Below are 26,615 nucleotides of genomic sequence, written 5' to 3'. Positions count from 1 at the left end.
TAATTTCCCCAGCTGCCATGGTGGGATTTGAACTCGGGTCTCCCGGATCATTAGTCCAGGCCTCTGGATTACTGGTCCAGTAACATCACCACTGTGCTACAGTACCCTGCAGTTCCATTATAGAGTCTGATATCCACATTTATGATGGAAACTGCACATGTAAACTGGCCGCTCCAATGCCCATCTGTCAGTGATACTGCTTCAGCACCATAAGTGTCACATCGGCAATTTCCATTTTAAATATGGGCATAGTCATTTATAAAAGGAAAACTTTGATAGGAAGTGCATGCAAGTGCAAATTTTAAAATATTAAGAGATTTTTGGTGTATAAAAAGTTCCTGTAATCTACTCTGCATTAATTTAATAAGAAAACTTGCAGCAATGATGTTGCCAAAGCAGCCCTTCTACGAAGAACTCTGCACCGAGATCGGATGCAGTGGTTATGGTCCTAGACTGGCAACCCAGATGTCGTGAGCGGAGTTCAATACATTTTGGGATGTGTAGGCTAGCACCAGGAAAAATATGACCATGAAAGCTACCAGATTATCGTAAAAACCCATCTATTGTCCTTTAGAGAAAGAACATAAGAACATAAGAAATAGGAGCAAGAGTCGGCCATTTGGCCGCTCGAGCCTGCTCCGCCATTCAATAAGATCATGGCTGATCTGATCTTGGCCTCAAATGCACTTCCCTGCCCACTCCCCTTTACTCACTTATCGTTCAAAAATCTGTCTATCTCCACCTTGAATATATTCAATGACCCAGCCTCCACAGCTCTCTGGGGTAGAGAATTCCTAAAATTCACGACCCTCAGAGAAGAAATTCCTCCTCATCTCCATTTTAAATGGGCGACCCCTTATTCTGAAACTATGCCCCCTAGTTCTAGATTCCCTCACGAGGGGAAACATTCTCTCTGCATCTGCCCTGTGAAGCCCCCTCATAATCTTATACGTTTCAATAAGATCACCTCTCATTCTTCTGAACTCCAATGAGTATAGGCCCAACCTGCTCAACCTTTCATCATAAGGCAACCCCTTCATCTCGGGATCAATCTACCAGCCTACCCAGTCAACATGTGACGCCAGTCCCACACTGCACGGCTAACTCTTAACTTCAGGAAGGCAGCCCACTGCCACCTCTTCAGGGCAACTAGGAACAGGCAATAAGTGTCATCCATATCCCAAGAAAAAAATATAGGATAAATGATCCTAGAGCGCTCCAGAAACTGTCAAGAGCTTTCACTGAAACAGTGACTGCTTTAACTTACTCTTTGGCCCTGTGCCCCACATGATGTTTGAGGGAGCACTGACATACTCACTTTAGTTATCTTGCAAAACTTGTGCATTGATCTTGCAACACTGATGTGTGGAAACACAGAGGTGTCAATATTCGCAAGGGGGCCCTACACAGAAAGGTTTGAGTGTATCCATACAAGGAAAGTTCCTTACAAGAGCCATTAGGGCATATCGCAGTATCATACAGCACAGAAGGAGGCCATTCGGCTCACCATGCCTGTGGCCGCTCTTTGAAAGAGCTCTCCAATTAATCCCACATCCCTGCTCTGTTCCCACAGCCCTGAAAATGTATCCTTTTCATGTATATATCCAGATGCCTTCCGAGAGTCAAGTTTCTTCGCCAATGCAGAGGGGAGGAAAAAATTCAACAGACAAGCCGCTCATCCTGGGTGGCGCATAGTGGCCCCTGGAGCAGCGTGGCGGCATACCACTGCAAGGTACAGTGCGAGGGCGACAGCAGCGAAGAGGGACGTCATCAAGGTACAGGTCGGTGATCGAAGTGTGGGCAGATACAGCAGGAGCGGCGAGGTCAGGGCGAAGGAGCGCCGAGAGATTGTAGAGGGGCGTGATCGGGGCCCAGGAGAGGCAAGGGCCCAGGGGCAGCACGTGCCAGCCCACACTGTGATATATGAGTGCACTAGGCCCATGCAGCAGAGCAGGTCTCCAGTCGCCTTGATTAATCCTTGCCACTGGACCAAGACCTAGCTCTGTCAAGCCAGTGTGGTGGCTGGTGTGCACATTAAAAAAATCCACGCACAGGCATCTTCCAGCCTTCAATATGCAGTTCAGGACCTGGAATATCTGGTCCCTCATTGAAACGCCTGTGAACTCATCCTTTTTTGGCGTGGAAGCAAGTCATCCTCGTTTCGAGGGACTGCCTATGATGATGATGATAGTGGTCAGGTTAAAAGTGACTTGGCAGAAACTTCTCGTGCTCTGGTCTGGTGCAAGGCCCAAAACAACAACAATAATTCAAAGTTTTCCCATCACTTAACTCGTGGTTCAAGCAGAGAGGCAGATCAAGTCTTCTATGAATCAAACGCTTTTCCATAAGTGAGATAACTGGCCACACAACTAATAAATAACCTTTAACATACCGCTATTATTGCACAGTTTGTGGAAGAGGAGAGAAAGGTGTGAGAAGGAGGAGAGGGGGGGAGTGAGAAGGAGGAGAGGGGAGGAGTGAGAAGGAGGAGGGGGAGTGAGAAGGAGGAGGGGGGAGTGAGAAGGAGGAGAGGGGGGAGTGAGAAGGAGGAGAGGGGGGGGGAGTGCGAAGGAGGAGGGGGGAGTGAGAAGGAGGAGAGGGGGGGAGTGAGAAGGAGGAGAGGGGGGGAGTGAGAAGGAGGAGAGGGGGGAGTGAGAAGGAGGAGAGGGGGGGAGTGAGAAGGAGGAGAGGGGGGGAGTGAGAAGGAGGAGGGGGGGAGTGAGAAGGAGGAGGGGGGGGAGTGAGAAGGAGGAGAGGGAGGGAGTGAGAAGGAGGAGAGGAGGGGAGTGAGAAGGAGGAGAGGAGGGGAGTGAGAAGGAGGAGAGGGGGGAGTGAGAAGGAGGAGAGGGGGGGAGTGAGAAGGAGGAGAGGGGGGAGTTAGAAGGAGGAGAGGGGGGGAGCGAGAAGGAGGAGAGGGGGGAGCGAGAAGGAGGAGAGGGGGGGAGCGAGAAGGAGGGGGGAGCAAGAAGGAGGTGGGGGGGGAGCGAGAAGGAGGTGGGGGGGAGCGAGAAGGAGGTGGGGGGGAGCGAGAAGGAGGTGGGGGGGGGAGCGAGAAGGAGGTGGGGGGGGGAGGGAGAAGGAGGTGGGGGGCGAGGGAGAAGGAGGTGGGGGGGAGCGAGAGGGAGCAGAGGGGGAGCGAGAGGGAGCAGAGGGGGAGCGAGAGGGAGCAGAGGGGGAGCGAGAGGGAGCGAGAGGGAGCAGAGGGGGAGCGAGAGGGAGCAGAGGGGGAGCGAGAGGGAGCAGAGGGGGAGCGAGTGGGAGCAGAGGGGGAGCGAGAGGGAGCAGAGGGGGAGCGAGAGGGAGCAGAGGGGGAGCGAGAGGGAGCAGAGGGGGAGCGAGAGGGAGCAGAGGGGGAGCGAGAGGGAGCAGAGGGGGAGCGAGAGGGAGCAGAGGGGGACCGAGAGGGAGCAGAGGGGGAGCGAGAGGGAGCAGAGGGGGAGCGAGAGGGAGCAGAGGGGGAGCGAGAGGGAGCAGAGGGGGAGCGAGAGGGAGCTGAGGGGGAGCGAGAGGGAGCAGAGGGGGAGCGAGAGGGAGCAGAGGGGGAGTGAGAGGGCGCAGAGGGGAGGAGTGCAAAGGAAGAGAAGGGAAGCAGGTGAGGGGGGTTGGAGTGAGAAGGGAGAAAGGGGTTGGAGAGAAGGAGAGGGGGATTGGAGTGAGAAAGAGGAGAGGGGGCGGAGTGAGAACAGGACACAGCTGGACCAAAAGGGAGGGAGCAATGGGGCATGAGAAAGAAAATGAATGAAATAGGAGAGAAATGAGAGGGAATTAGACTGTAAGAGAATATGGGACAGCACAAGAGAGAGGAGAGTGAGCAAAGTGTGAAATATATTGACAGAGAGACAGCGAGTGAAAGAAGGCAGATGCCTAATCAGAGCTGCTCGTCTGTGCCTTTCTAGTGAAATAACAGCAGATGCCTGGAAGCCGCCTCCCTCATTGCAGGATAATGTTGCATCCCTTGGGAAACAAAAAAGTACTCTGAAATATATATATCTTTATAAAAAAAAACTCCAAAAAGGGGACAACCTGACTTGCTTAGTGTTTTAGAAGAATATTGGGTTTCCACAACTTATTGTATCTGTGCAGTTGTGGGCCTTTTTAACCCCTCAGCGGTCTACAGTTCTGTTCTCAGTCTTCAATAGGGATTTCAAAGAAGGAAATACCTGCCATGTAACATTTCAAACTGATCTCATTTACTTTTGCATTACAGCTGTGGCTCAGTTGGTGGCATCCTTGCCTCTGAATCAGAAGTTTATAAGCACAAAATTCTAGGTTGACACGCCAGTGCAGTGCTGAGGGAGCGCTGCACTGTCGGAGCCGCCGTATTTCGGATGAGACGTTAAACCGAGGCCCCGTCTGCTCTCTTATGTGGACGTAAAAGATCCCATGGCACTATTTCAAAGAAGTGCAAGGGAGTTAGCCCCGGTGTCCTGGCCAATATTTATCCCTCAACCAACATCACAAAAAACCAGATTATCTGGTCATTATCACATTGCTGTTTGAGAGAGCTTGCTGTGCGCAAATTGGCATTAATACAAGGAAACTCCACACACTTGCCGCACATTCACATACACAGTACTCCTTTGTCACTGGGCAGAGCACAGCAGACAGACAGCAGTGTATACTACGAGGATACCTGCATCACAATTAGAACATAAGAAATAGAAGCAGGAGTAGTTAAAAAAATGTAGTTTAAAAAAATCTAAAGTTTCCAAAAAAAAAGAAACTGTTCTACAGCACCACTTTGGCCCCTCGAGCCTGCTCCGCCATTTAATAAGATCATGGCTGATCTGATCTTAGGCTCAGCTCCATTTCCCTGCCCGCTCCCCACAACCCTTCACTCCTAATTATGGCCAACTCAGTTTATATTTCTTATTCATCCATTTGTTCTTTGATTTTCATGGAGCTGGTGGTTCAGAAAGGACTGTACTTAGTGCTGTGGCTTCAATGGTGGATAAACTCAAATCAGAACTTCAAAATCTGTTTTTCTTCATTGCCTACCGATATATCTAAATTAATGCCAACTTTGATTTCAACTTTAATCCGAGCACTTTTCTATATTCCATGCGTTTGCCTTGTGCTAACGTCAATAAACTGAAGTGTAATATCTCATGCAGAAATAACAGGGAAGAGGTGGAGGGGGGGTACTGCTTTGAGTCTGCATGTGATTGCAAACCCCAGCCACAGGGTGGTGCTGTAGAGCAATTTCTTTTTTTTGGAAGCTTTTGATTTTTTTTAAACTACATTGTTTTATGTTTTTGTTTATTTTTTCAAGTGATCTATGAAGGTCTACTTTAAAGGCCCACAAATACACAAAGCTTAGATACTGACCGTACATCAAGGGCAGTATAATGACAACCTCAAAAGTCAACTGGAGTTTATTTAAATACAGTTATTGCTGATGTGATAGGACATCCCCAGTATTGAAGCACTGATCACATTTGATCAGCTCCACTGGGCAGGCCACATTGTTCACATGCCAGACACGAGACTCCCAAAGCAAGCGCTCTACTCGGAACTCCTTCACGGCAAATGAGCCAAAGATGGGCAGAGGAAACATTACAAGGACACCCTCAAAGCCTCACTGAAAAAGTGCAACATCCCCACTGTCACTTGGGAGTCCCTGGCCAAAGACCGCCCTAAGTGGAGGAAGTGCATCCGGGAGGGCGCTGAGCACCTCGAGTCTCATCACCGCAAGCATGCAGAAATCAAGCGCAGGCTGCGGAAGGAATGTGCGGCAAATCTGTTCCACCCACCCTTTCCCTCAACGACTATCTGTCCCACCTGTGACAAGGACTGTGGTTCTTGTAATGGCCTGTTCAGCCACCTAAGGACTCATTTTATGAATGGAAGCAAGTCTTCCTCGATTCCGAGGGACTGCCTATAATGATGATGATGATGGGATAGATGGGAGGGATTGGAGGGGGGGGGAGCGGAGGAAAGAGAGAGAGAGAGCGAGAGCGAGCATGCGAACATATGAGAACATGCAAGCGAGAACGAGTGAACACCTTAGTGAAGTTACAGAGGATAAGACGTATTCATTCGTGGAACTTCATTTTTAACCTGTATAAACATAGCTAATTGGCTCCAGAACAATACATTCTCTCTCCTACCCAACACAACTAACGGCCTCAACCAAAGGCATGTTCACAACTTGGAATTTTTTTTTAAATGCAACTGCTGAATACCTGAAATAAAATCTAGAGATGACGGAAGTAAACAGATGTGTCAACATCTGCAAACAGAAAAGGCAAGTTAGTATTTTAGTTGGAGACCCTTCATCAGAAGACAGGGTCTCCCCATAGAACATTCATCTTTCTTTTTTCATGATGCTGTGTACTTCCAACATTTTATACTTTCAATTTAGGCTCATAACTTCGCTTCTTTTTCTTTTTAATTCTACCAAGTTATCAGCATTAAGAAGTAAAATGTATTATACTATTGACGGTCTGTTATTCTGTGCATAATCATTGTTAGTATAGATGCCGCATTAATTTTCTGGGACATTTTTTCAGATTGCACTTTGAATATTCCAGGCTACCATGAGCAATGGGACTGCTGAAGTGACGTGTTATTTTTCATTCTAATGGAAAGTCACTGGCTCTGAAATTGAGGTCTGCCGTCAATTAAACAGGACAATCAAAGTTGATTTAAATATGTGGATCACACACCAGGCGAAGGAAAAATTCTCACAGGTGACTATTCTGAACAACTCAAACACGGACAGAAACAAAAGGATTACTTAAGGGCGCACCTACACAAAAGACACGCGGGAATATAGTTGGGAGCAAAGTTCCGAGGCTTGTTTAGCGTCCTAGCAGAAATCTCAAGGCACTGCTAAGTCAGAGGATACACTCATTATAAGGGCTGGATCATTAAGTCGGGTAACACACAATGTATTAATCTATGACTGAAGTGTAGCTGTGCGTGTTCTTTCAAAGCCACAAGCTGTAATTGCTGTACCTTTCTGAGATCAATTAAAGGATGATTCCTCTTAGCAGATCAATAAGATATCAACTTATTATATAAATTATATAATACAATTTGACACCATATTATATATAAAATGTGAGTTTTAAAATTATAATTGCTAACACATTTGGAAATTGTTCAACATCAATTTCATACTGGTACAGGATTGATGCAGTATGAATAATTCTCAATTCCAATATTAACACCTTCTTTTAAAATGACTGTCCAGTGGCTCCGCTGGAAGGTATGGGTGTAGGAACATTGGGTGACAACAGGATAGGATGCTGCTGTGATGACCAACATCAGGAATGTCCCCTTTTATTGCCTTTGTGGGCCATTTAGGTACATAAGATAATACCTTGCAGGGTACAGATAATATTTAAATCGACGCTATCGTCAATTTGCAGGTGCTGATGGATCTTGATGTTTCAATCAGGGACTTAGTCACCAATAAGAACATAAGAATTAGGAGCAGGAGTAGGCCACTTGGCCCTTCGAGCCTGCTCCGCCATTCAATTAAGATCATGGCTGATCTTCTACCTCAATTCCACCTTCCCGCACTATCCCCAAATCCCAATGAAGCAACAACACTAAGTATACCCCTTTTAAAACCTCCGCGCTCAAGAAATTCAAACACCACAAACCAACATGCAAGAAGTACGCGCACTAATAGAACGGAGGTAACTGAACATTGTGGGCTCGGCTAGAATGGCATGCAGACTGAATATGGCCCACACTCTGTAAGCTTGGACAGCATGACCGACATGGCTGAATAGCCCGCAACACTCACTGTCTCAGGTCACATTTAAAGAATGGCTAGTTGGGGAAGATGCTAAGAGTGTGGCTGCATCCACAGAACAATACATCAGCAACTTCCAGTACTTGCAGGAGAAAAGGGATGGAAGTTAGTGGGGTAGGGGAGAGAGAGAGAAGGTGGATAAGTAAAACGTGTGCAAAAGGAATCAAGACACAAAGGAAAGCGTTTTTAAAAAGAGGTCGATCCTGCTTGATAGATCCTAACCTAAGCACATTCAAGCCTGCAGACTATATTCACACCATCAGCAGAATAGTTTATTTAACTTTAAGCTATTTTAGCTTTTAAGCTGCAGGCCTGGTTACCTGCTCTGCATCGAGCAGACTGATAACCTGCTCTTTATTTCAACAACAACAACTTGTATTTATATAGCACCTTTAACGTAGTGAAACATCCCAAGGTGCTTCACAGGAGTATTATGCGATTAAAATTTGACACCTAGCCGCAAAAGTAGAAATTAGGACAGGTGGACCAAAAGATTGGTCAAAGAGGTAGGTTTTAAGGAGCGTCTGTAAGGAGGAAAGAGGGGCAAATAGGCTGAGCGGTTTAGGCAGGGAGTTCCAGAGCTTGGGGAGTAGGCAACAGAAGGCACGGCCACCGATGGTCGAGCAAATATAATCAGGGATGCTCAGGAGGGTAGAATTTGAGGAGCGCAGACATCTCAGGGGCCGGGGGGGGGGGGGGGGGAGTTGTGGGGCTGGAGGAGATTACACAGATAGGGAGGGGTGAGGCCATGGAGGGATTTGAAAACAAGGGATGAGAATTTTGAAATTGAGGTGTTGCTTAGACGGAAGCCAATGTAGGTCAGGCACCAAGAGGCACGCCATACTCATCCTCCAAAAGACTGAGTTACAGGAACTCCCACTCTGGGACAATATCAAACTGCAAACATTTGTTGACTGCGGCAAGAGGTCAAGAAGAATCTGCAGCAAAGCAGCGATGGTCTCACCAGTCCATGTACCCTTGTCCCGGGGAAGGAGAGGTGAGGGGGGGGGGGGAGGGGAGGGGGAGGGGGGAGAGGGGGGAGGGGGGAGGAGGGGAGAGGGGGGAGGGGGGAGGGGGGGGGAGGGGGGGGAGGGGGGAGGGGGGGGGAGGGGGGGAGGGGGGAGGGGGGGGGAGGGGGGGGAGGGGGGGCTGGAGGGGAGGGGTCCCAGGCCATCACTGATCAGCCTGTGTACACCCTGCCCTGGTGGGGGGGTCCCAGGCAGTCACTCACCAGCCCGTGTACACCCTGTCCGGGGGGAGGGGGGTCCCAGGCAGTCACTCACCAGCCCGTGTAACCCTGTCCCGGGGGAGGGAAGGAGGGTCCCAGGCAGTCACCCACCAGCCAGAGTTTTCTAGTGCGGAGTACACAGACACAAAAGGTACGTACAAAAAAAAAAGTAGAGACTGCAAGTGGGTTCTTCAGCATTCTCTTTCACTGACATACTTTGGTACGGTCACTAGCGACAGTAAAGGGCATACCCTTGTCTGCACCATTATTAAAATATACTGTGCTAAATGGCACGATCATCTGACCGAGAGCAAAAATAGACCCCTTTCCATCCCACTTAGTTGTCCAACTGCGTCTGCTTCCTCCTAATGGTACAAACAGAAGCTCTTCTAGAGAGACACACAGACAATGTGACCTTCAGCCCTGCGTGCTGCTTGAATTAAAACTGCTCTGCAGATTTGGTGACCACCGGGTCTGCATGTTTGACACTGTAGAGAGGAATTATTCCAGCCCTGCTGCATGGTTATGGAAATCACCCACTCATGGTAATGGAAATCACCCAATCATGGTAATATTCTCGAATGAACGACCACCTAACATTACAAAGGGTTATCTTTTAAAACTAATTTTGTATTCTCCTGCTTGCATGGGCAAATGGTTAATTACCATACCGAAGTTCAGTTAACTGCTTCCCTCTGCATTGTTAGAGATCAGCACAAAAGTACATCGAAAAGTAATATCGGAACTACTGCTAAAAGCTTCTGGTCGTCTACAATAATAACTTTATCAGTTATTTGGTTACCTACCTCCTGTTTTAGTGCCAACTTTTACAAAACACAACCCCATTCAAATTAAATACTATTTCAGATACCTGAGTGGAAAGAAAGTTAAAAAGACTTGCATTTATATAGCACCTTTCTCGACCACCGGATGTCCTAAAGCGCTTTACAGCCAATGAAGTACGTTTGAAGTATAGTCACTGTTGTAATGTAGGAAACGCGGCAACCAATTTGCGCACAGCAAGCTCCCACAAACAGCAATGATAATGACCAGATAATCTGTTTTAGTGATGTTGGCTGAGGTATAAATATTGGCCCAGGACACTGGGGCTAACTCTCTTGCTCCTCTTCAAAATCTTTTACGCCCACCCGAGGGCAGACGGGGCCTCGGTTTTAACCTCTCATCCGAAAGATGACAGTGCGGTACTCTCTCAGCACTGCACTGGGAGTGTCAGCCTAGATTTATGTGCTTAAGTCTCTGGAGTGGGACTTGAACTCGCAACCTTCTGACTCAGAGGCGCGAGTGCTACCCTGAGACGATGTGAAATGGCCAAGGACACCACCAATGATACGAATGTGCTCAGGAAGCTTCTTGGGCAGATACCTTTGCAGGAAATACACCTTTCTTTTTGTTCTATATTACTAACGGATCTGAAGTTTTCACTATAGCCTTTTGCCAGCTATTTCTCTATCAATTACTTTAACTATAATCCCTGCTAAGCAATGTATTTTTTTAAATTTTCGCAAAGAAAGTGAGAGTATCAGTGTTGCAATGGAAGCACCCAGTGTTCACACCAAATACTCCCAGGTCAGGAAATGCACAGCAAAGATCCCGGCACTCTGCCCCAAGTACATTTCCTACTGCACCAGTGTAACATTTGTTTTCCCCCATTTCCCATACCAACCACCCTTAAAAGAAAATACTTTTATTTATGTAGTCCCTTTCACGACCTTAGGACGTCCCAAACCACTTTAGAGCCAATGAAGTGTTTTTGAAGTGTAGTCACTTGTAATGCAGGAAATGCAGCAGCCAATTTACGCACAGTAAGCTGCCACAAACAGCAAGAAATAAATGACTAGGTTATCTGTTTTAGGTGTTGGCCGAGAGATAAATGTTGGCCAGGTCACCGGGAGAACTCCTCCGCTCTTCTTCAAAATAGTACCGGGGAGGGCAGACGCAGTTTAATATCTCACCTGAAAAACGGCATCTCCAACAGTGCAGCACTCGCTCAGCACAGCACTGGAGTGTCAGCCTAGATTATGCGCTCAAGTTATGTCTGTCTGAAAGACACTGCAAGCCAGTGCCACATATGGGGCAACTTTGCATGGCTGGTCCTGACTTCTACGAACTGCAGTGACGCTCCCCAGACTCATTTCACACCAGATCCTTGCAGCCAGCAGCCAGAGGAAGATTTTATCAGTCTGGACTGGATTTAAACCCAGGCCTAGACGTGAACGGCCGACATCCTACCAGTCATCCATTGCCTGCTCTTTTTCTCAGGCAATGATGTCAGCACCAAGAATAAAATGCACTGACTATTTCTCTCCCCTCCTCAAATAAGACCATCTCACAGCCAAATGTACTTTGGCTGCCCCCTCGCAATTCAAGGCAAGTGCAAGCACCAGGTGCTGCGACTGATTTCAGCTCAGACAGAAGCAGCTGACAGACAGCAACAGAAATCTCAATCCAGGCTTAAGATTCAGGGATCAGAAAACTTACATTTATATAGTGTCTCTCACAACCTCAGTGCTTTACAGTCAATGAAGTACTTTTGAAGTATTGTACTGTAGGAAACGCAGCAGCTAATTTGAGCACAGCCAGCTCCCACAAACAGCAATGTGTGAATGACTAAATAATCTGTTTTAGTGATGTTGGTTGAGGGATGAATATTTGCCAAGACACCGGGGAAACTCCCCTGCTTTTCTTTGAATAGTACCACAAGATCTTTAATGTCCATCTGAGAGGTTTAACATCTCATCCGAAAGACGGCACCCCCAACAGTGCAGCGTGCCCTCAGTACTGCACTGAAGTGTCGGCCAAGATTTTGCACTCAAGTCTCTGGAGTGGGACTTGAACACACAACCTTCAGAGGCTACCACTGGGCCAAGACTGCCACTGGGTATGTATCACATCTAAGTAGCTGTTATCAACGAATGAACTGCGACAGTAAGCACGACCAGCTCATACACAATGAAGGGCACCCCAAAGAAACAATTTTGGAGTCACTAAATTACAGAATCTCCATGTTTCAGAGATCATTAACGCAAGGTTGCATCAATCGCAATGACTTACCAAGGGTAACCCCAGTTATCCTCTCCAAATAAAAACATTCCCGTTTTCTACCACTTTCGCACCAATTTACAAGTGTCAGCCATGGCTCAATGATAGCATTCTTGCCTCTGAGTCAGAAGATTGTGGGTTTAAACCCCACTGCAACGATTTGAACACATAATTCAGTGCCGTACTGTGAGTCTGCTGCACTGTCGGAGGTGCTGACTTACAGACAAGATGTTAAACCAAGTCCCCATCTGCCCTCTCAGGTGGATGTAAAAATAATCCCACTGTAGTATTCAAACAAGAGTAGGGGAGTGTAAATGATTTGTGAATTTTTTGTTTTTGTTTTATCCAATTTATTTTTTTAGGTGTTTTTCCGTCCTCCCTCGGCCCAACTCACAGCGGTATCAGCCTCGGACTAAAGTTGCTGAAATTCACGGTTTGCGCCGCGAATCCTTGTCCACTGCCGATTTTTACCGCTGCGCAAATTAAACCTTGAATTTACAGTCTCATAGCCATAGCGTTACCATAACAATAATTTTGCCGAAAAAATACAATTATCGCCAAGAACCGAATTTCCAGCCCAGATGTCCCTACTAATTAAGGTCTTTCATCATCATCAACTATGCATCGCTACTTTGTCACTTAACTCCAGACTTGCTTTGAAAGGACCATAATGCGATAGTCTTTCATCAGTGTACATGTAGTGATAAGTTATTCAAAGTAAGTTCCGAGCTTGCCAATTCCAACCAGGCAGCAGCAGAAGGGTTATAATTGGCCTTGGACGAGGAAAGGAAAAAATCAGCCAGGCTTCCCACATCTTTTCTCTCACGTTGTGGACATTCGCTGGCAAAGCCAGCATTTAGGTAGGTGGTGTTGGCCCCCATCTTGAGTTGTAGCAGTTTTGATACAGTGGCTTGTTTATATTTCGTCAAACTAGGCAGCAGCTGCACTACACCTTCTCCATCGCCTCAATATTCGAAGCAATCTACAAACATCCTGTTTGCTTTGCATTTCTGTGCCTTATGTTCAGTAATTGCTACCTTTAGAATGGGTTTTTCTCCCTTGCACAAATACATTCCGGAGCACTGGATTGCTATTCCCATTCTGTGGTTTACTTTTAGGGATGGGGTCTGTAAATCTCCCATACATCCAAAAATGACCATCCCCACCCGTGTGCAGGAATGAAGTGAATGTAAACAGATGTAAAGTGATCAATACGCAAACCAAATTCCAATTCCTGAATAAATAAATGTAGATCTTTTTGGATTTATACTGACCTGAGAAATGGTAGTGTGTGTCGAGCAGTACAAAATACACCACGTTCAGACTCTCTATCCTATCATTCCAGTTGGAGATTACTTTTTAATTTATTCATGGGATGTGGGTGTCACTGGCAAGGCTGGCATTCATTACTCATCCCTTGATAAGGTGGTGGTGGGCCACTTGGGAGAGCAGTTAAGAATCATTCACATTGGTGTAGGACAGGAGTCATATATAGGCCAGAATGGGTAAAGACGACAAATTTCCAACCCGAAAGGACATTAGTGAATCAATTAGGCTTTTATAAAAATCTGACAGCTTCAATCACTGAGACCTTTTATTTCCAGATTTTTTTAAAAACTAAATTAAAATTCTCACATGGATTATTGGCCCGGGCCTATTCGTCCAGTAGCATAACCACTGTACTACCTTACCTCTATGCAATGACTCTTATTGGCAAGTACAATTATATAAACAATAGCTTACATTTATTTATATATATATATAAATATAGTGGCTTGGCAAAATGGCAAAAAGCATTTCACAAGGGAATGGGGGCAAATCCAAATACTATGTACATAGGAGCAGAAATAGGCCATTCAGCCCCTCGAACCTGTTATGCTATTCAATGAGTCAGAAGGTTGTGGGTTCAAGTCCCACTCCAGAGACTTGAGCACAAAAATCTAGGCTGACACTCCAGTGCAGCGCTGAGGGAGTGCTGTACTGTATTAGTATTATTAGTATTAGGCAATCCCTCGTATAGAGGATGACCTGCTTCCACACCAAAAAGGGATGAGTTCACAGATGTTTCATTGAGGGACCTGACAGTCCTGCCCAGGAGCCAATGTCCTAGGGGGAGTGTTTGCTCGTGCTGTTGGGGAAGAGTTAAACTAATATGGGAACCTATGCAAAGAGACAGAGGGAAGTAGAACGGGGGCAGAAGCAAAAGATAGAAAGAAGAAAAGTAAAAGTGGAGGGCAGAGAAACCTACGGCAAAAAGCAAAAGGGGCCACTTTACAGCAAAATTCTAAAGGGGCAAAGTGTGTTAGAAAGACAAGCCTGAAGGCTCTGTGCCTCAATGCGAGGAATATTCGGAATAAGATGGACAAATTAACTGCGCAGATAGCAGTTGACGGGTATGATGTAATTGGCATCACAGAGACATGGCTCCAGGGTGACCAAGGCTGGGAAATCAACATCCAGGGGTATTCAACATTTAGGGAGGATAGACAGAAAGGAAAAGGAGGCGGGGTGGCATTGCTGGTTTAAGAGGAAATTAATGCAATAGTAAGAAAGGACATTAGCTTGGATGATGTGGAATCGGTATGGGTGGAGCTACGGAATACCAAAGGGCGGAAAACGCGAGTGGGAGTTGTGTACAGACCACCAAACAGTAGTAGTAAGGTTGGGGACAGCATCAAACAAGAAATTAGGGATGCATGCAATAAAGGTACAGCAGTTATCATGGGTGACTTTAATCTACATATTGATTGGGCTAACCAAACTTGTAGCAATGCGGAGGAGGATTTCCTGGAGTGTATTAGGGATGGTTTTCTAGACCAATATGTCGAGGAACCAACCAGGGAGTTGGCCATCCGAGACTGGGTGATATGTAATGAGAAAGGACTAATTAGCAATCTTGCTGTGCGTGACCCCTTGGGGAAGAGTGACCATAATATGGTAGAATTCTTTATTAGGATGGAGAGTCATACAGTTCATTCAGAAACTAGGGTCCTGAACTTAAGGAAAGGTAACTTTGATGGTTTGAGACATGCATTGGCTAGAATAGACTGGCAAATGATACTTAAAGGGTTGACGGTGGATAGGCAATGGCAAACATTTAAAGATCACATGGATGAACTTCAACAATTGTACTCCCTGCCTGGAGTAAAAAAATAAAACGGGGAAGGTGGCTCAACCATGGCTAACAAGGGAAATTAAGGATAATGTTAAATCCAAGGAAGAGGCATATAAATTGGCCAGAAAAAGCAGCAAACCTAAGGACTGTGAGAAATTTAGAATTCAGTAGAGGACATAGGGTTTAATTAAGAGGGGGAAAATAGAGTACGAGAAGAAGCTTGCTGGGAACATAAAAACTGACTGCAAAAGCTTCTATAAATATGTGAAGAGAAAAAGATTGGTGAAGACAAACGTAGGTCCCTTGCATTCGGATTCAGGTGAATGTATAATGGGGAACAAAGAAATGGCGGACCAATTGAACAAATACTTTGGTTCTGTCTTCACGAAGGAAGACACAAATAACCTTCCGAAAGTACTAGAGGACCAAGGGTCTAGTGAGAAGGAGGAACTGAAGGATATCCTTATTAGGCAGGAAACTGTGTTAAGGAAATTGATGGGATTGAAGGCCGATAAATCCCCGGGGCCTGATAGTCTGCATCCCACAGTACTTAATGAAGTGGCCCTAGAAATAGCGGATGCATTGGTGATCATTTTCCAATAGTCTATCGACTCGGGATCAGTTCCTATGGACTGGAGGGTAGCTAATGTGACACCACTTTTTAAAAAAGGGGGGAAAGAGAAAGCGGGTAATTATAGACCGGTTAACCTGACATCAGTGGTGGGGAAAATGTTGGAATCAATTATTAAGGATGAAATAGCAGCGCATTTGGAAAGCAGTGATCGGATCGGTCCAAGTCAGCATGGATTTATGAAGGGGAAATCATGCTTGACAATCTTCTGGAATTTTCTGAGGATGTAACAAGTAGAGTGGACAAGGGAGAACCAGTGGATGTGGTGCATTTGGACTTTCAAAAGGCTTTTGACAAGGTCCCACACAAGAGATTGGCGTGCAAAATCAAAGCACATAGTATTGGGGGTAATATACTGACGTGGATAGAGAACTGGTTGGCAGACAGGAAGCAGAGAGTCGGGATAAACGGGTCCTTTTCAGAATGGCAGGCAGTGACTAGTGGACTGCCGCAGGGCTCAGTGCTGGGACTCCAGCTCTTTATAATACACATCAATGATTTGGATGAAGGAATCGAGTGCAATATCTCCAAGTTTGCAGATGACACTAAACTGGGTGGCATTGTGACCTGTGAGGGGGACGCTAAGAGGCTGCAGGGTGGCTTGGACAGGTTAGGTGAGTGGGCAAAAGCATGGCAGATGCAGTATAATGTGGATAAATGTGAGGTTATCCACTTTGGGTGCAAAAACAGATTATCTGAATGGTGGCAGATTAGGAAAAGGGGAGGTGCAACGAGACCTGGGTGTCATGGTTCATCAGTCATTGAAAGTTGGCATACAGGTACAGCAGGCAGTGAAGAAGGCAGATGGTATGTTGGCCTTCATAGCTAGGGGATTTGAGTATAGGAGCAGGGAGGTCTTACTGCAGTTTACAGGGCCTTGGTGAGGCCTCATCTGGAATATTGTGTTCAGTTTTGGTCTCCTAATCTGAGGAAGGACGTTCTTGCTATTGAGGGAGTGCAGCGAAGGTTCACCAGACTGATTCCCGGGATGGCTGGACTGACATATGAGGAGACTGGATCAATTGGGCCTTTATACACTGGAGTTTAGAAGGATGTGAGGGGATCTCAAAGAAATATACAAGATTCTGACGGGACGGGTAAGGTTAGATGCGGGTAGATTGTTCCCGATGTTGGGAAAGTGCAGAACCAGGGGACACAGTCTTAGGATAAGGGGTAGGCCATTTAGGGCTGAGATGAGGAGAAACTTCTTCACTCAGAGTTGTTAACCTGTGGAATTCCCTGCTGTAGAGTTGTTGATGCCAGTTCATTGGACATATTCAAGAGGGAGTTAGATATGGCCCTCACAGCGAAGGGGATCAAGGGGTATGGAGAGAAAGCAGGGAAAGGGTACTGAGGGAATGATCAGCCATGATCTTATTGAATGGTGGTGCAGCTCGAATGGCCTACTCCTGCACCTAATTTCTATGTTTCTATTCGAGGTCCAGAACTACATGTTGAAGGGTTGAAGATGCCTGTGCGTGGATTGTTTTAACGTGGGGTGACCATTGCACATCAGCCAGCTCACGGGCTTGACAGAGCAAAGTCTTGATCCAGTGGCAAGGGTTAACCAAGATGCCTGGAGACCAGCTCTGCTGCACGGACCGAGTTGGGGTTGCTCTAACGTCTGGGCCTGATGTAGATTAATTGATGGAGATTAATTGATCGCTGTGATTATGGTTGTATATATGTCCCAGGGGCGGTAGAACTAGATGGACCTTGGTTATTTTGGTTTTTTTTTTAAACCAGCTAGTAATTCCTTTTGTTCCTGAAGAAGAGTGGGTGTCGAGAGAGGGCGGGAAGAGTTGGGATTATAAGCACATTGATCTGTGGCAGCAAATTGCAAGACAAACCCCGCCACCCACCCCCGAGACCTTTTATTTCGCACTAGCCGCACCTTGGAGCCGCCGCCGCCGCCCGTCTGGCTCTTGCCTTTGCCCCCGTGCGAGGAGCCCGAGCTGCCGCTGCCCGATCGCTCGCGTTCGTCCCCCGCCGGCCCCATTTTCTGGGCCGGCCTGTCGCCCGGCTTGTGCTGCCCGCTCCTCTCGCGCCCGTCGCCGCCGCCCAGCAACGCCGTTTTGTGGCTGTTGGCCGCCGCGTACTCCCTCCGCCTGCGGCCCTCGCTCCTCGACTCCTTGGCCGACATCTACCCCCACGGCCAATGTTTTCCTCACAATTTTTTTTTAAAAATCTCGCATCGATTTTGCCGTGTGTGGAACTTTTTTTTAATATTCTATAATAGATATGTTTTTTTGAGCTTCTAAATCGCCTCAGTCACCACAACAAAGCGCTCGGCCATTGACAGCCGCGCAACCAAACTCGCCGCCGGATGCACTCGGCCGCCGGATTGCTGACTGACAGGCGCCTCGGCCAATCGTGGCCGCCCATGGCCCCCAATCATCCCGCCCATTGTGGGCGGGGCTCCGAGCGGCCGTCAGGTTTGGTTGCACGGGGCAGCATCGCCCGCTGTCAAGCAACACAGCACCCCCCCCCCTCTCATTGGTCGCTTCGGCGGTTCACGCCCCGCCCTCGGCAGCGGTGGGGGGAGAGGCCGCTCTGCCATTGGTCAATTCGGGGTTCGCGCCCGCCCTCCCCTTTTCGGCAGATGGAGGCTGCTCGACCATTGGTCGGGTTGCGGCGGCTCTCCGATTGGTCGGATCGGTGGTCACGTCTCCACCCTGTGTTAGTCGGTGGCTGCTCTCCAATTGGTCGGGTTGAGGAGGCTCTCCGATTGGTCGGGACGGGGCTCCCGCCCCGTCGGCCCCTGCGAGCCGACCCACTCAAACTGGAAGCGGGAATTAAGAGGGCGGCAACATGCGTCGGTTCAAAGGAGAAGTAAATTCCAAGATCTTGTCGCATTTGAACGTTTAAAATAAAAAGAACGCAACATTCTGACAATGCACAGCAGGATAGTTAGCATCTGTAATGAAAAATAAAGAAATGAATGTCTGTCTATTTTTTAGATGCTGATTACGAAAGAAAATAAAGACTTACATTTATGTAGCGCCACCACTACCGAATATCCCAAGCGCTTTACAGCCAATGAAATACTTTTTAAAGTAAAGTCAGTCGTTGTTGTAATGTAGGAAACGCAGCAATCAATTTTGCACAGCAAGCTCCCGCAATGTGATAAGGACCAGATAATCTGTTTTTTTGTGATGTTGATTGAGGGATCAATATTGGCCAGGTCACCAGGGAGAACTCCCCTGCTCTTTGAAAAAGACGTGCATTTATATAGCGCCTTTCATGATCACCGGACGTCTCGAAGCGCTTTACAGCCGATGAAGTATTTTTCAAGTGTAGTCACTTGTAAATAGTTCCCGTGTGATCTTTTAAGTCCACCTGAGTGGGCAAACGGGACCTCGGTTTAACGTCTCATCCGAAAGACGGCTCCTTCGAAGGTGCAGTACTCCCTTAGTCCTGCAGTAGAGTGTCAGCCGACATTTTTATGTTTAAGTCTCTGGAAATTTCTAGGTTGTTTTCTTCCTATTGATAAAGTCTATTAAGTTGGATGAAATAAAAATGTTAATATCTGCAGGCTTGGTATTACTTAACCACTGAATTTTGATTTAAACTTATTTCATACTTTATTCAATTTTGATGGTTTAGATTTCTCAATGAAAAAAAATTCCTTTAAAAATATTCCTTTAAAGCAAAAATTATGAACAAGCAAAATCAGCCACATGGAAAAGGACTTCAAAATAGTGTAAATCCTTAACTCTCGGTCTTTTCCTGCTCCTATCAAAGCTTTGTAGGGAAAATGCTTGAATTGTGCTCTCAGAATGGAATTTTAGTAAAATAAAATGGCCACAATATGGATTCAGTAGCTTAACAAAATGCTAGGAAAACAAAGCTAAGACTAAAATTGTTATTTAAACAGGACATTCCTCACAAATGATAAGACAGCTAACATTGAGACTGAGTTCATGAATAACTCGTTAGTGGGACATAAATAATGCAATGCCTTATCTGATCCTGTCCGATCTAGAATCATTTGTTAAAGAAATATTGGAAGTTGGAGTAAAAATTGAACACATCATGCCTAGCTATCTATGCCTCATTAACTTTGACACCTTTGTGTGACTGTTAGAAATGAGTGACACCTAAAGAGCTGACTCCCCTTTCAGATGCATGTGTCACCCAAAGTGTATGAAAAGGGTATTCTTTGAATACAGGATATATCAAGGGGTGTTTGGTATGCCTCTCTTTAGTTTCTCTTTGACGTGCTTAAATGTTGTTTTTCCTTGTAGTTAGCAGAAGATTCTCTTTGTCTTTTTCTGTAGTAATCATTATCAAACAGATGTGAGGTGGTACTTTTACAAGTACAAAATATATCCAGGACAGAGAGTAAGATGTTATAAAAACTCAGCATGTACAGCTACACTAGCCAGTTACAGGCAGAGATAAGTGAGTCACTTAACTGTAAAATTGTCTGAGATCAAGAAAGATGAGAGTTAAGCCAGCTAGCAGATAGCATCTCATGCATAATATTGATTAATTTGGAATAGAGAATCAGAGTGGAACAGATAACCCCATCAAAAAGGGCTCCATCAGCCAGACGTTCCAGAAGCTTATGCTATTATCCCAGGGGAGGAAGATCAACTCAACCATACATAAGGACTCGCATGCCCGAAAAGCTCTGGAACCACTGCAAACTACCAGCACATGGACTATAATCTATCCAATAGAATGTTTATCCACTGCTGTTAACTTGTAAGCTATCTAAGGAGTTTTATCCTAGATTAGTCTCACCAACTTGCAATAGTCTCAACACTGATCTCAACTATAATTTGACAATTAGCCATCAATTAATGCTGAAATACAGTGTTATACTTAATTGCCTTTGGAGAAGGAGCTGACGGACTGGTGCACAGTGCAGTCCCCTGCAAGTAGGTTTTGTTGTTCCAACAGGTGCTTGCTTCTGCTACAGAGAGTCTCTGTGAGAGGAGGAACTGATTGAATTGTCTTTACAACCTTTGTTTGTATTCCATTATGTAACTGTCTATTAACTATTTGTTATTCAATGTGCGAGGCAACCCTATCCATAACTATTTATGCCTATTAATTGTTTATATACTCCATGATTAATTTTAAGAACTGATAATTGTGATTTTGTAGTTAATAAATAATTGTTAAATAACTTGATTTCTGAATTCTTATTTGATGGTTTGGCAAGAAAGTGTAAATCCACTTAATTTACTTCAGTGTTTGTAAGGAAAGTACCATCTCTTCCCATTTGAATTGAAATAAAGCAAAAAACGAAATATTGCAGATGCTGGAATCTTAAAATATAAATTGAAAATGCTAAAAACACTCAGCCGGTCAGGCCACATCTGTGGAGAGAAGAGAGTAGGGTTAACATTTCAGGTCGATTACTTTTCGTCAGGACCGGTGATGTTACAGATGAACAGCTTGTAAGGAGGAACAAACATGGGGAAAAGGGGCAGGGAGAGGAAAAATAATATTCTGTGATTAGGTGGAGGAGAGAAGATGATTAAATAACAGAAGTGGTTTTCTGTCACTTAAATATCTAATTTACAAAAATTAGGATTTGTTCCATGAACATCTTCAAATAATTTTTTTGATAATTATTTCTTCCAATCAAAGGAGTTGCATTCTTTAATTTGACATTAATAGTAATCAAATATATTTGGTAATATGAATTACAAGAACACAAACACAAATTAAATATTGTTTATTTATATATTTAAGTCATCTTGTAAAAAATTCTAAACGAAGCACTTTGGCCAATCCATCATTATTTGAAAAGAGAAATATAGCTCCTTAAATGCATTACAACATTAATACATAACATTTCCTACATTACAACAGTGGCTACACTTCAAAAAATACTTAATTGGCTGTAAAGCGCGTTGGGATCTCCCGAGGTCATGAAAGGCACTAAAGAAATGTAATTTTTTTTTCATTTAAGGATGGTTGGTGTGGAAGATGGAAAAACAAATGTCGCACTGTTGCAGTAAGGAATGCATTTAGTGCAGAGTGCCGGGATCTTTACTGACGTGGGATTGTTTGATGCCATAATTGCAACATTGACATCCTTTCCTTTAAATACCAATGATAACATTAATAGAAAAAAAATGTTGTGTTCACAAAAGACACATTGTAAAATGCTTATAATAATTAGGATGCAATTATTGACTAAAAAGAATGACTAGTATTTCTATAGCACCTTTCACGACCACCAAAGTGTTTCACAGTCAATTAAGTACATTTAAAAGAGTCAGCAATGTGATAATGACCAGATAATCTGTTTTTGTGATGTTGATTGAGGGATAAATATTGGCCAGGGAGAACACCCCTGCTCTTCTACGAAATACCGCCTGTGGGATCTTTTACATCCACCTTAGAGAGCAAACAGGGCCTCGGTTTTAATGTCTCATCCGAAAGACGGCAGCTCCGACAGTACAGCACTCCCTCAGTACTGCACTGGTAGTGTCAGCCTGGATTTTTTGTGTTCCATTCTATGGAGTAGGACTTGAACCAACAATCTTTTAAGATGAAATAATCAGCCTAAAATATTGCGCTCAATTCTTTGGAGTGGGACTTGAACCAACCTAGTCTTCGCGGACTAGGGGCATAGTCTATAAATTAGATCAAGCCTTTTCAGGAGTGAAATTAGGAAACACGTCTTCACACAAAGGGTGGTAGTAGTTTTGAACTCTCTTAGAAACATAGAAACATAGAAAATAGGTGCAGGAGTAGGCCATTCAGCCCTTCTAGCCTGCACCGCCATTCAATGAGTTCTTGGCTGAACATGCAACTTCAGTACCCCATTCCTACTTTCTCGCCATACCCCTTGATCCCCCGAGTAGTAAGGACTTCATCTAACTCCCTTTTGAATATATTTAGTGAATTGGCCTCAACTACTTTCTGTGGTAGAGAATTCCACAGGTTCACCACTCTCTGGGTGAAGAAGTTTCTCCTCATCTCGGTCCTAAATGGCTTACCCCTTATCCTTAGACTGTGACCCCTGGTTCTGGACTTCCCCAACATTGGGAACATTCTTCCTGCATCTAACCTGTCTAAACCCGTCAGAATTTTAAACGTTTCTATGAGGTCCCCTCTCATTCTTCTGAACTCCAGTGAATAAAAGCCCAGTTGATCCAGTCTTTCTTGATAGGTCAGTCCCGCCATCTGGGAATCAGTCTGGTGAACCTTCGCTGCACTCCCTCAATAGCAAGAATGTCCTTCCTCAGGTTAGGAGACCAAAACTGTACACAATACTCCAGGTGTGGCCTCACCAAGGCCCTGTACAACTGTAGCAACACCTCCCTGCCCCTGTACTCAAATCCCCTCGCTATGAAGGCCAACATGCCATTTGCTTTCTTAACCGCCTGCTGTACCTGCATGCCAACCTTCAATGACTGATGTACCATGACACCCAGGTCTCGTTGCACCTCCCCTTTTCCTAATCTGTCACCATTCAGATAATAGTCTGTCTCTCTCTTTTTACCACCAAAGTGGATAACCTCACATTTATCCACATTATACTTCATCTGCCATGCATTTGGCCACTCACCTAACCTATCCAAGTCGCTCTGCAGCCTCATAGCATCCTCCTTGCAGCTCACACTGCCACCCAACTTAGTGTCGTCCGCAAATTTGGAGATACTACATTTAATCCCCTCGTCTAAATCATTAATGTACAGTGTAAACAGCTGGGGCCCCAGCACAGAACCTTGCGGTACCCCACTGGTCACTGCCTGCCATTCTGAAAAGTCCCCATTTACTCCTACTCTTTGCTTCCTGTCTGACAACCAGTTCTCAATCCATGTCAGCACACTACCCCCAATCCCATGTGCTTTAACTTTGCACATTAATCTCTTGTGTGGGACCTTGTCGAAATTCTTCTGAAAGTCCAAATATACCACATCAACTGGTTCTCCCTTGTCCACTCTACTGGAAACATCCTCAAAAAATTCCAGAAGATTTGTCAAGCATGATTTCCCTTTCACAAATCCATGCTGACTTGGACCTATCATATCACCTCTTTCCAAATGCACTGCTATGACATCCTTAATAATTGATTCCATCATTTTACCCACTACCGATGTCAGGCTGACCGGTCTATAAATCCCTGTTTTCTCTCTCCCTCCTTTTTTAAAAAGTGGGGTTACATTGGCTACCCTCCACTCCGTAGGAACTGATCCAGAGTCAATGGAATGTTGGAAAATGACTGTCAATGCATCCACTATTTCCAAGGCCACTTCCTTAAGTACTCTGGGATGCAGTCCATCAGGCCCTGGGGATTTATCGGCCTTCAATCCCATCAGTTTCCCCAACACAATTTCCAGACTAATAAGGATTTCCCTCAGTTCCTCCTCCTTACTAGACCCTCCGACCCCTTTTATATCCGGAAGGTTGTTTGTGTCCTCCTCAGTGAATACCGAACCAAAGTACTTGTTCAATTGGTCCGCCATTTCTTTGTTCCCCGTTATGACTTCCCCTGATTCTGACTGCAGGGGACCTACGTTTGTCTTTACTAACCTTTTTCTCTTTACATATCTATAGAAACTTTTGCAATCCGTCTTAATGTTCCCTGCAAGCTTTTTCTCGTACTCCATTTTCCCTGCCCTAATCAAACCCTTTGTCCTCCTCTGCTGAGTTCTAAATTTCTCCCAGTCCCCGGGTTCGCTGCTATTTTTGGCCAATTTGTATGCCACTTCCTTGGCTTTAATACTATCCCTGATTTCCCTGATAGCCACGGTTGAGCCACCTTCCCTTTTTTATTTTTACGCCAGACAGGAATGTACAATTGTTGTAGTTCATCCATGCGGTCTCTAAATGTCTGCCATTGCCCATCCACAGTCAACCCCTTCAGTATCATTCGCCAATCTATCCTAGCCAATTCACACCTCATACCTTCAAAGTTACCCTTCTTTAAGTTCTGGACCATGGTCTCTGAATTAACTGTTTCATTCTCCATCCTAATGCAGAATTCCACCATATTATGGTCACTCTTCCCCAAGGGGCCTCGCACAACGAGATTGCTAATTAATCCTCTCTCATTACACAACACCCAGTCTAAGATGGCCTCCCCCCTAGTTGGTTCCTCGACATATTGGTCTAAAAAACCATCCCTTATGCACTCCAGGAAATCCTCCTCCACCGTATTGCTTCCAGTTTCGTTAACCCAATTTATGTGCATATTAAATTTACCCATTATAACTGCTGCACCTTTATTGCACGCACCCCTAATTTCATGTTTGATGCCCTCCCCAACATCACTACTACTGGTTGGAGGTCTGTACACAACTCCCACTAACGTTTTTTGCCCTTTGGTATTCTGCAGCTCTACCCAGATAGATTCCACATCGTCCAAGCTAATGTCCTTCTGAACTATTGCCTTAATTTCCTCCTTAACCAGCAATGCTACCCCACCTCCTTTTCCTTTTATTCTATCTTTCCTGAATGTTGAATACCCCTGGATGTTGAGTTCCCAACCCTGATCATCCTGGAGCCACGTCTCCGTAATCCCAATCACATCATATTTGTTAACATCTATTTGCACAGTTAATTCATCCACCTTATTGCGGATACTCCTTGCATTAAGACACAAAGCCTTCAGGCTTGTTTTTTTAACACCCTTTGTCCTTTTAGAATTTTGCTGTACAGTGGCCCTTTTTGTTCTTTGCCTTGGGTTTCTCTGCCCTCCACTTTTCCTTATCTCCTTTCTGTCTTTTGCTTTTGCCTCCTTTTTGTTTCCCTCTGTCTCCCTGCATTGGTACCCATCCCCCTGCCATATTAGTTTAAATCCTCCCCAACAGCACTAGCAAACACTCCCCCTAGGACATTGGTTCCGGTGCAGACCGTCCGGATTGTACTGGTCCCACCTCCCCCAGAACCAGTCCCAATGCCCCAGGAATTTGAATCCCTCCCTGCTGCACCACTGCTCAAGCCACATATTCATCTGCGCTATCCTGCGATTCCTACTCTGACTATCACGTGGCACTGGTAGCAATCCCGAGATTACTACTTTTGAGGTCCTACTTTTTAATTTAGCTCCTAGCTCCTTAAATTCGTTTCGTAGGACCTCATCCCTTTTTTTACCTATGTCGTTGGTACCAATGTGCACCACGACAACTGGCTGATCTCCCTCCCTTTTTAGAATGTCCTGCACCCGCTCCGAGACATCCTTGACCCTTGCACCTGGGAGGCAACATACCATCCTGGAGTCTCGGTTGCGGCCGCAGAAACACCTATCTATTCCCTTTACAATTGAATCCCCTATCACTACCGCTCTCCCACTCTTTTTCCTGCCCTCCTGTGCAACAGAGCCAGCCACGGTGCCATGAACTTGGCTGCTGCTGCCCTCCCCTGATGAGTCATCCCCCTCAACAGTACCCAAAGCAGTGTATCTGTTTTGCAGGGGGATGACCACAGGGGACTCCTGCACTATCTTCCTTGCACTGCTCTTCCTGTTGGTCTTCCATTCCCTATCTGGCTGTGGACCCTTTCCCTGCGGTACGACCAACTCGCTACACGTGATACTCACGTCATTCTCAGCATCGTGGATGCTCCAGAGTGAATCCACCCTCAGCTCCAACTCCGCAACGCGGACCGTCAGGAGCTGGAGGTGGATACACTTCCTGCACACATAGTCGACAGGGACACTGGAGTCATCCCTGAGTTCCCACATGGTACAGGAGGAGCATAACACCCGACCGAGCTCTCCTGCCATGACTTAACCCTTAGATACACTTAAATTGTCAACAACAATGTTAAAAGTTACTCACTTTTATATCCGGAAGGTTGTTTGTGTCCTCCTTAGTGAATACCGAACCAAAGTACTTGT

At 45.6% G+C, this 26,615-nt stretch overlaps 1 protein-coding gene across 2 annotated transcripts in view; it reads right to left on the bottom strand.

The window, feature by feature from the left end:
- Nucleotides 1-18,829, bottom strand: part of scaper (S-phase cyclin A-associated protein in the ER) — a 393,511-nt gene extending 374,682 nt beyond the window's left edge. Inside the window, exon 1 of one of the 2 annotated variants that reach the window (XM_070865008.1) lies at nucleotides 18,794-18,829. Coding sequence is in view for 1 of the 2 variants with exons in the window: in XM_070865007.1 (XP_070721108.1) it covers nucleotides 17,697-17,945 (249 nt within the window). In the remaining variant the exon portion in view is untranslated. Of the gene's footprint in view, nucleotides 1-17,696; nucleotides 18,113-18,793 lie in introns of those variants that run through there. The other variant, XM_070865007.1, reaches the window with a different exon arrangement.
- Nucleotides 18,830-26,615: the final 7,786 nt, after the last annotated feature.

The sequence above is a fragment of the Pristiophorus japonicus genome, chromosome 21 (genome assembly GCF_044704955.1).
Source record: "Pristiophorus japonicus isolate sPriJap1 chromosome 21, sPriJap1.hap1, whole genome shotgun sequence".
NCBI lineage: Eukaryota > Metazoa > Chordata > Chondrichthyes > Pristiophoridae > Pristiophorus > Pristiophorus japonicus.
Note: the sequence above shows the minus strand (reverse complement) of the source record. Positions and strands in the feature narration are given on the sequence as shown.